Genomic DNA, 11,297 nt, shown 5'->3' with positions numbered 1-11,297 from the left:
TTACATTTATTCAACAGTTTACAAGTATGAAAACTTCCCAATCAACTGTTGTTATTGTTATAAACAGCCTCCTGGTGCTTCGGAGCTCATTAACTGTTTAATAATTGTAAACAAAGCTGCCAAAGATTGAGAAAAGATGTACAGGTTCGTAAGTGCTTGCGTAAGTGCTTTCGTGAATCTGGTCCCTGCTCTTTAAACACATCCTCTCATCAGCCTGCCCCGACATCTACTAAACTACTCTACCTGGCTCCTGCACTTGCCTCTACCCTCGCGCACTTAACACCCCACCCCCCCACTCACTCACTACCTCTCTGTTCCACATCACTTGTAATCGTTTTCCCATTCATTTGTATCGTTTATCACTGTATTTTTTTTTAGGCTCCATTTTTTTGTGAAAACATCTATTTAGTTCTCTTTACTTCCCATCACACCGCTCAACATCATCTCCACCTTACAGTTACCATTACCACTTCATGTCTCATCAATTCACACCAATACTAGTGTGTATATATATATATATACATATTTTCCTTATTTAATAAGAGTAAAATTGGTTGTTTATAGTATTTCAAGTTTAGGACATCCAAGTTCAATAATACATTTCCCTGTGTGAACATTGTTTAGAGAAACATATTCCAACTCATTTAAGTGTAAACGTGTAACTTCTCTATACCCTCTAATATTACCAGTTAACTTCTGTGTATGTTCTCCACGTGTTCTTTCCATTTTGACTTATCGTATATAAAATTAACATTTAAGTGTATGGAGATAAGAGGAGCAGGAGGAACTTGTGGCCGGGAGCGCTAACGTTTCCCTCGCTTGCGTAAATTGTCCTGGAGTGGGTATTCTGTACTCAGCGATTGCCTTTGTCGGACGTGAAAGATTGTGCTATCGGCCAATAGTACCAATCTCCGTTATCGAGGCGTTATTAATCATCTCATCAATCCGTTCTGATTCCCACTACCGCGAATTGCAGTCAGAATTCAATTGGTGCGGGTGTGGAAGATTAATCGCGATTCGAGATAGTCAGTGTACTACCACATGATCCCGCAGGAGCTACGCGACTGCATTGTTAATTCTCTCCGATGTCTGTCTCTGTCTCTGTCTCTCTGTCTCTCTGTCTCTGTCTCTCTGTCTCTCTGTCTCTCTGTCTCTCTCTCTCTCTCTCTCTCTCTCTCTCTCTCTCTCTCTCTCTCTCTCTCTCTCATTACTTGGACGCACCAAAATTATCTTGGCTCTTTTCCAGCCCTTCAAAAGATCCATGATCGTCAGCATCCATAGTCATCCGTCATCATATGGCTACGGTACTTGACTAAGAGGGAATAAAGAAAGGTTACCCAGTGATTGTGAATCCTCCGGAGGTAATTAAGTGAATTATCGTCACTTCTGTGGACAGTGTGATTCCCGCCTAAACAGAGCCATCACCCCTTGTTCCGTAACGTGTTTACATTCTTGTGTCGCCTACGACGTACGTTCACCCCATACGCGCCTCCGCCACCCGGTTGATACCTGGTGGTATCAAGTGAAGTGATATTCGTGTTTGACAAGCTGAGTGTGACAGCGTTGAGTTAACGTAAATTCGTTATTAATTAATTATCTGTTCTTTTGACAGTAATTATTGTAATTACTCACCAAGTATTTAATTGGTCTGAGTGACAGTAATTACGGTTAGCAAATTATTGTTTTGTTTTATTTAACTGTCTGAGAGACAGGTTGTGATTACGATAGATTACCTTATTGTTGACTGTTGGATGACAGTAATTAAAGTAATCGGTTCAGAGATTAATTAGGGTAATTAACTGGTGCTTTGATTGCCATCCAGAGACGAGTGTTAACGTACTTAAAGAGGGTTACCAGAGTCCGTCTCGGTGACCCATCTTGTTGTCTGCATTGTTATTAATTGTTTTATTGTAATTGATTTGCATATTGATTCCCAAGTGAGCACTTGATATTGTTCAGTTAGTTGATTATACCAACCCAGAGTGGTACGGATCGTAATCCTCACTATACTTAGGAGCGGCAAGGAAAGGAATCCTTGTTATACTGCTGTTTGGATAGCTGTCCGTAGTGTCACTTTGGGACATTAACATAACGTCAAGATTGTTGTACCTTGTAATAGAGTTAAGTCTTTGAGAATAAATGTTATTGTTGCCAAAAGAAAAGTGTCTATGGCAATACCTTCCAATATTATTGCCTCACTCATGCAGCAATATACTGAACTATTTCTTGCCATTTTAATGAAAGCCTGCTCCTGGATTCTAACTTGATTCATAGCCATTATCACTGAATATTAAATTCGGTGAGAGAATCCGCAAACTACCCTTAACATTGCCATTGGCATTTTAGGAGCTTAACGACAAAGTGGATAAGGGTCCAATTGACTTGGAACCCAGGCGGTTGCTCCCACCATTTATTTCAGTTTTAAAAGTATAATCTACACATCTGGCATTTAATGTGCTGGTTTGTGCAATCCTTTCTGACTGAGGGCATTTGTATTAGTGTCTCCCCAAAAATAATCTCACAATAAGCATTGATTCCATATTTGCCGCCAAATCACCATGCCGCCGCCACCCAGTGTCTCACCTGTGCGCGCCACCCAGTGCTTAGCGTGCGCCAATTTCACCCTTGTGTAGACGCCACTCGCCTCCCAGCTGTGTTTACACCAGGCTACGGGCCGCTGTGCGTCTGACTCGTCAGCCACACCCCTCCATCTGGTCGCCCCACGTGTTTTCTAGCATGTAACCACGTGCGGCCCTTTGTTTGAAATGTGCACACACCACACGTGTCTACCGCTGCCACCTGTGAGAGGCATTATTACTGGCAAGTAACCACATGCGGTCGGAGCTCGAATGTCTACACCTGCCACCCTGTGTCATTGATATCTCGCGTGATTTACCACGTGCAGAAATGCTGGAGAAAGATCATCAAAGCTTCTACAGTCCGACTGTTGTATGTATGCAAGATTTTGAGTGACAAAGGCCGGTCTTTTAAGTGAGCATAATTATATCTTCTCTGTTTTATTACCGAGTTTTTCTTGTGTTGATCTGATACCAACCATACGACTAGAGTTCGTCTCGTGTCGCCTGGAACGGGTATGAGAAAACAAGCCGAGGTAAATAAACACTTAAGAGCCAGCTGATGTTTACAGCCGTCAAGTGATTGAATTCTTTGTGGCGTGTGCATGCGTAACACACAAACCACATTTAGTCACTGTTATGCTCATTGTGTATTTGATTGTACAGTTAAATGATACCGAAACGTATTGACATGATTTCCATGTAATGTTTCTATCTCCTTTCAGAAAACCAGAGATTGTATAAGTCATTTGAGTGGGTTTGTCTGTCATACCGTGATTATTACTATTAATTATCAAATAATTACTTTGTGTTGTGATTATTGCTGTGTTGTACTTTGTGTGAATTATCGTATAGTGAAGTGAGTTTATTGTGTTGTGAATTGAAGTGAACAAGTGATATCTTGTTACTGGGTTGTCTGTGTGATAGCGTAATTAACGTAATTCATCTTGGTTGATTAACTGTCTGTGACAGATTGATAAAGTAGTTACTCACTGAATGTTGAATGTCTTGGTGACGGTAATTAATGTAAAGAGTTATTGTTTTGATTGATTAGCTGTCTGAGTGACAGATTGTACTTGGCGTAAATTGTCTTTGATTAGGTGTCTGGGTGACAGTAATTAACGTAATTAATTGTATATTTGATTTAATTGACTGTAATCGAGTGTTCTCGATTACAAATTAAGACAAACTTTTACGAAGACATTTCGATCTGTAACAAAGGTCATTCATTACATGTTGTAACTATCAATATTATTTATGTAACAACTAGTTACATGTTGTAACTATCAATACTATATGTAACAATTAGTACAACTTCTTATGTAGAAACAAACTTACTAATACTGTTTCTGTAACAGAACTAATGCTGTGTTGGGATACAATGAAACGTTTGAAATGTTCTGCAATTTATTTTCTTCGCCTATAAAGGAAACGTCATTCTCGTTCCAGTTTGCATCTTTTTATTTTTCTTTACTGGTATTTCCTGGGTATTTACTGGGATTTCTACACATTTCAAGTGCTACTGTGCCTATCAGCATAGCTTTAGGTTTGCATTATCTAGCTGTTCTTCCACACAAATTTCAACTGAGGTCTTGGTTTATTTGTAACTAGTTAAACAGTTTGATATACATATTAAATTTGTTCAATTCTCCTTCTCTTGGATTTATGACTGGCAGCACAGGTCTATTGACCATAATTGTCTCAACTTCAATTAAGCTGTGATCTAATTAACATGTATTTGTAATCATAAATTTACTACTCTGTTCATCTTTGTGAAAATATGATTTAAGGTGTTTTCTAGTTGGTTCTATTATTTGCTAGTTTAAGGCAAATCAGTCAAACGTTTGCAATGAGTCATTTGTTTGTGACTATTCATTTAAGACTGTTTCCTGAGATTATCTCAGGTTTAACTGTATTTGCCACACTTTTCATTTTTAGATGTCGTAAGTTAAGGTCAGCAAACAAATGATATTTGGGGCAGGTTCTGCGAGGTTTTCTAGCAGTATTTTATTTTCTCCCTCCTGTCGGGGGAGGGAGGGAGGGAGAGAGAAGGGGGAGATGGGGGAGGGAGCAGGGGAGGGAGGGAGGGAGGGAGGGAGGGAGAGGGGGGGGAAGAGGGAGAAGGGAGGGGGAGAGCACAGTGGATTGTGGGAACACTATGGGAAAAAGAATGCAAGCTACTTATACACCTCCCCCTCCAGAAGTGATTAACAATGTGTAATGAAAGAGGAGTGCGATGTGTCACTTTAGCTTCTTGACAATATGCTGTATTTTTCGTGTTCACCACATAAAAAAAATATTGTAATACCAATGCAGTTGAGATTTAGACAAAAACAATGCTGTACAATAAGTTAGGCAGAAATATAAAAAGGTTCCCACTCCATAACGAATTTACCACAGTACTGCACTGCATGACGACAGCATTGTCCACAGTAGGACAACATTAGAAGATGGTGGCGAACCTGATACTTCTAACATGCCAAGATAATATAACGTGGCATAATGGAATCATGTTCAGCGACAGTTATCACGGTGCGAGAAGTCGTCAGGTGTAAGAAGTCTCCATTGACTGATTGAACAGAAGACATCACAGACAGGATAAAACAAAAATGATCTTACTCACCAAGATGGCATCGCGGATATTGCACCTGATGGCATGGATCTTTTCTCTTTTTTCTCTGCAAAAAGAACAATACTTAAATTTAAATATATATTAAACACCGACATGATTGGAGAAAAAGGAGAGGGGAAGTAGGGAGAGGAGGAGTAGTGGGAGTGGGGAAGAGAGGGGTGAGAGAGAGGAAAGGGGTGGGGAGTAATGGAAGGAGAGAGAAACTATATCAATGACAGATGAGAATAAAGAAACTTACTACAATGCCGTAGTGCTTGAATGAAGGTGAAGGTAAGAATCCAGTATGTGTGTGGAAAAACCACATTTGAAAAATTTGAGAATGCTTAACACTATTTCAGCTCACTTCACCTCCATCAGAGCAAAATAGTGTCACTACCTTGCTTATGAAAGCATATTGAGCCAAAAATACGTTCAGCATTCTCAATTTTTTCAAATGTGGTTTTTCCGCAAACTTGAATCAGTGTTTTTGTGAGTGTTGTTGTTGTGTAAGTGTTTTAGAACTCAAATTTTCGAAAGAGCAAGCAAGAGAGAGAGGAGAGGTGGGGAGGTGATTGACATAATTGAATGTGTTATTAGCTAGAAGCTATGAGTGAAATAAAAGTAGTGCATAGGCCTATGAGGGTTACAAGTCCCCCCCCACTCACTCAAGCCAACCACCTCATGGTGGCTGGCTTGAGGCAAACCTTCCCACTACTTTGACCAAACCATCACTATTTTCTCTTGCTGTAAAGATTGTTGTCAGCCCCACAACATCTCAAAATTCTAAAGTTAAATCTATCGTAGGGTATACTCCAGACTTAATGTAGCATACTGTATATGGTTATGTTACAAAGGGCAAATATTAACATCTCCCATTCATCCTACAAGGAAGGTAAGGTCACTCAGCAGAAAATGCTAAGCCATTATGCCCATATAGCACTTGGAAAGGATATGAAGGCAAGGATTTGGGATACGATGTAAGAAAGGGTGTCAAACCATTTGGATGGTTGGGAATCCTACATTGTGAGTGTTTAGCACCCAGGTGCCTAAACTAAGTTCTCTCTCAGAGATCATTAATTCTGTCACTTACATATCAATGACAGGATCAGCTAGCAAAGTGGTCAACTCCATAGTATACTTTTGTGTTTAAAACTTGCCTAGAAGATTCTGCAGTACAGGGAAGCACCCGTCAACCTCATGCAGTTCGGTGACTTGTTGAAACCAAATGAAATCACAACTCTCCAACAAAAAGACATTAACTGCTCAGCAGATGACAAGATTGATAGGAACTGGAAACCCCATACTGCAACCAGCACAGCAGCAAAAGACTGATGTAAATCTGCTTCCTGGAAACACAAACCGAAACTGTCTCTATTTTCTGCTTTTTACAACTTGTAATAAAGTTGTTACATCTTGGCTTAACCTGTTTTTGACATATTAGAATGTTGTTACAACTTGCTATATTGGTTGTTACAACTGGTTAGGAAGTGTTAAAACTTGTTCGAACAAGTTTTAAACAAGTACATGGCAAAACCTGCAGCCTGAGGGTGTCCCTGAGTGAGACTTCGAAGGTTTCGGTCATGCACCTGCACCTGTGGACGACCCGGAAGTGCATCTAGTGGATGATATTGTTGCTCTGGGGCAAACTTTGGGTCTGGAGTTGGATACTGCTGATGTGCAGGAGTTAGTGGAGGAGCACAGCGATCAGTGTGCTCCTCCACTGTGCTCTGTTCCTCAGACCACTGAGGAACTCTTGGAACTTCAGAAGGAGCCGAGTCAAGAGGAGATACAAGAGCTCTCATCAGGGGGAGGAGGAGGTAAGGGAGGATGCCGCCTCTTCCAGTGAGATTAGGGAAGTGTTGGGAATGTTTGAAAAGGTAACCGTATTCTTGGAAAAGCGTCACCCTGCTAAAGCATTGACAACAGGGTGGGTGAACATGTTTGATGACAATGTGCTCTCTCATTTTTGGGACATCCTAAAATGAAGATAGAAGCAATTATCAATAGATACATTCTTTGGAAAGGTAAAGAAAAGACTGGCACGTGATAGTGAACCACAACCTGGTCTCAGTGTGGTGAAATTTCCAAGAAGATTAAGCCCGCCTGACTCAGAAGGGGATTCTCCTTCCACACTGTAACCCCCTCTCCTTCTTCCCACCTCCCCATTGTCTCCCTCAAGCCAGCAACGACTCTTCATAAGGTAAAGTACATGTACAATTGAAAACAGTAAAATAAAACATTTATAATTTCATGTACAGTATTATATTTACATTATAAAATGTCATATTGATGTTTTTGGGGGTGGAATGGATTAATTTTATTTCCATTATTTTAAATGGGGAAATTCGTTTCGAAAGACAAGCGTTTCACATGATGAACTCGGTGCCGGAATGGATTAAATTGGTTAATCAAGGTTCCATTGTATACCGTTTGTTCCTTTCTACTTCCCGTTTCAAACTGTATGCAAACTCCAGAATAAATTTTCATTATTTTTTATATGTATGCTTCATCTGCTATAATGTAGCAACAGCCTCACGTATGATAGTAAACTAGCATGTAGAAATATTCAAACAAATGTTTCAACTCCTCATCTGAGTTCTTACCACCCAGTGGGTAATATCCTGTATACTATACCCGGATAACATTCCACGCAAGTCCGTCCCGACAAGTTATGTTGAGTCCTCAGAATTAAAATTACATCACAGAAAGGCACAATATAAGTTGAATCAGTATGAGAGGCTGAGGTCATGTGCATATCCATATGCTTCTGCCTAGCCAGGAAAACAATGTTAAATTACTATCATGCACTTAATGCATTTCCCATTGTGTTAAGCATGTTCATTAATGTACTTACTCTTCACTGAATCCATCGACATGTAGAATTCTCATCTGCTTCACAATGGTGCTTTTCCCTGATTCTCCGGCTCCTGTATCAAGTAAACAATGTTGGTTAGTCAAAGTGCTTTATAAATTTTCAATTATTTTATCAAATATGTTTTAAAGTCTAAAAAATTCCTTGTGTAAAATCGATAAATACACCTTACGCAATAAAGGCATTATGTCTCGTATACAGGACAGTATACAATATACCTGTACAGTACATGCATTAAAAAAAATCTTCTTTGATTCATTAAAATTCTTTTCGTTCAACAATTGTGTTTAATTCGTATTTATTTTATTTTCAATTTATTTCTCGCATCAGACAAATAATTTTATTTATATTTATAATTTCATTATGTTTATGTGATCAGAGGATCACATAAAGAAAACTGTGCAAGGAGCGTATGTGTTGTTTTCCAACTTCAGATTCGCTTTTAACTACATGGATGGTGAAATACTAAAAAAACTGTTGACTTTTGTGATCAAAATTGGAATATGCAGCAGTTGTATGGTGCTCATATCTCAAGAACATCAATAAACAGGAAAAAGTGCAAAGGCATGCTACAAAGTGGCTTCCAGAACTGAAGAATATGAGTTACGATGAGAGACTAGCTTTGGCATTAAATGTGCCAATGCTAGAAAATAGAAGAAAAAGAGATGATATGATCGCCACTTATAAAATAATAACAGGAATTAACCAAATTGATAAAGAGGAATTCCTAAAACCAGCAGCTTCAGGAACACAAGTACACAAATTCAAACTAGGGGAAACACAGATGTCAAAAAAATATTAGAAAGTTTTCTTTTGCAAACAGAATAGTAAATGGTTGGAACAATGAGATGATAAGAGGCCAAAACTGTCAGTAGTGTCAAAGCATTATACTGCATGACTAAGAGTACTGGGAAGATGGAGCTCTCATCCTGTAACTACACTTAGGTAATTACAGGTGCACTTAGATAATTACACTGGTGTGTAAACACATACCACACATGTAAAACCTATCCTGGAGTATGCAGCACCCGGAATAGACTCCATACCTTGTCAAGCATAAGATGAAATTGGAGAAGATTCAAAGGTATGCCACTAGACTAGTTCCAGAACTGAGAGGTATGAGTTATGAGGAAAGGCTGCACGAATTACACCTCACTTTACCGGAAGACAATAGTTCAGGGAGACATGAAATTCATTATTTAACATGGGTGGTACTTGCACAAGGGGGGGACAGTTGGAAACTGTGTACTACCCAAATGAGTCATAGACATTAGAAATAATTTTTTCAAAGTGTCAGAATAATAAATAAGTGGAATGCATTAAGCAGTGATGTGGTGGAGGCAGACTCTATACAGTTTAAAATATAGGAAAGATAGAGCCCAATAGAATCAGGAACCTGTACACCAGAGGAGAGACTAGAGGCATTAAACGTAACAAAACTAGAAGGTAGAAGAAAAAGAGGCGACATGATCACCACTTACAAAATACTAACAGGAATTAACCAAATTGACAAAGAGGAATTCCTGAAACCAGCAATTTCACGAACAAGAGGACACAGATTCACGCTATGGAAACAAGAGGTGCCTAAAAATATTAGAACATTTTCTTTTGCAAACAGTTGTAGACGATTTGAACAACCTAAGTGAGAAAGTGGTGGAGGCCAAAACCATCAATAGTTTCAAACCGTTACACGACAAAAGGGTGCTGGGAAGAAGGGACACCACAAGCGTAGCTCTCATCCTGTAACTACGCTTAGGTAATTACCAGTTGACTGTCAGTTGAAAGGTGGGACCAAAGAGCCCATGCTCAACCCCCACAACAAAAATTAGGACAGTGCAATTAGACGAGTACATTGATGAACAGCTAAATAATGTAGATGCATCTTCAGAAATTTCAGACTTGAAATCGCACAGATAATCAGATACAATGCATCTCACTCCAATGAAACCCATTCTACCAAATTTTTGGATGATCCAAGCTAATTGCATTCAGTACAAATTGTTCAGTGAAGCATTAATGATCTATAACAAGAGGATTGTTTGTCCAAACTAACGCTGAGGCTGAGCATCGGGATGCAGCTGTGTTATCATCCATGATTCACCTAATCAAAATGTAAAGTAGTGTACATGTTGGTTGTCTGGTAGACCAGACCAGACCAACTGAGAGGCCTGGTTGGAGACAAGGCCATGGTGCCTTTAATCCCCGGCACCACCACAAGGTAGGTAGCAGGGCTTAAAAACATTTAAATAAAACTTAACTACAGTGGAACCTCGGTGTATAATTGCACCTGAATACAAATTTTTCAGTGTATGGGGAAAATTTCACCAGAAAATATGCTATGACGTATGACATTAGCTACAGAGTACAACACTCGTTCATTCTTATCCATGTCAGTAAGTTCAGTTTACGTTTGTAGGCTGTCTAGTGACAAACACACTAATTCTCTGTGAACAATTTCACTGTTTTTGTGCTTTGTTTACCATAAGTTCTTATAATATATCATTCCATGGGTCCCATGAAAATCAGTGGTAAAGTTCAACCAAAGAAAATAGTTGAGGATGACAACAGAAGAAAAATAATAGAGACCATTCGTAAACATGGAGACGGTATGTGTGTGGTTGATCTAGCTAGAACTGCACAGTTTTGCTAAAAAGATTCACACAGATAAAGCTGTAGCAAGCCATTGGGTTAACCTTTATATTGACAATGTGATGTGTCGCTACAGACAATTGTTAAAATGTAGACAAAAACAAGTGTCTTTTGACAGGCTCTTAATGAGACAAGCAAGTCGTGAGCCACAACCAGGTCCTAGTTTTATGCCTACAAAACATAGGAAAGAGAGTACCCCAAAAATGTCATCACTGCCTGGTATAATGGAAGAAGACATCCTTTCCAAACACTAACATCTCCCCTCCTCACTGTCTTCCATATGCCAACAAGTAATAAAAGTAAAGTGCAGTAAAAAAAATATTAGTACAGTATTCTTTATAATTCTGTATAAAATGTATTTTAAGTTAATAGTTTTGGGTGTGTGGAACAGAGTAATACAACTTACATTATTTTTTATGGGAAATTTGATTCGGTGTGCAAATATTTGGGTTACAATGTATTTCTTAGAACGGATTAAAATTATACACCGAGGTTCCACTGTACAGGACAACCTCGATTCACCACATCTCCAGCTAGGTCGCACACTTTTTAGGCTGGATTTACTCACCCAGTTCGACGTACTCTGGTT

At 39.2% G+C, this 11,297-nt stretch overlaps 1 protein-coding gene across 2 annotated transcripts in view; it reads right to left on the bottom strand.

The window, feature by feature from the left end:
• Galphas (G protein alpha s subunit) overlaps positions 1-11,297 on the bottom strand; it is a 121,795-nt gene that overhangs the window by 98,396 nt on the left and 12,102 nt on the right. The window contains exons 2-3 of one of the 2 annotated variants that reach the window (XM_045739920.2): positions 8,042-8,114; positions 5,200-5,271 (exon numbers count right to left, since the gene is read on the bottom strand). In XM_045739920.2, coding sequence (XP_045595876.1) covers positions 5,200-5,271; positions 8,042-8,114 — 145 coding nt within the window. The remainder of the gene's footprint in view (positions 1-5,199; positions 5,272-8,041; positions 8,115-11,297) is intronic. The other variant, XM_045739918.2, reaches the window with a different exon arrangement.

This window comes from Procambarus clarkii, chromosome 26 (assembly GCF_040958095.1).
Source record: "Procambarus clarkii isolate CNS0578487 chromosome 26, FALCON_Pclarkii_2.0, whole genome shotgun sequence".
Classification (NCBI taxonomy): domain Eukaryota; kingdom Metazoa; phylum Arthropoda; class Malacostraca; order Decapoda; family Cambaridae; genus Procambarus; species Procambarus clarkii.
Note: the sequence above shows the minus strand (reverse complement) of the source record. Positions and strands in the feature narration are given on the sequence as shown.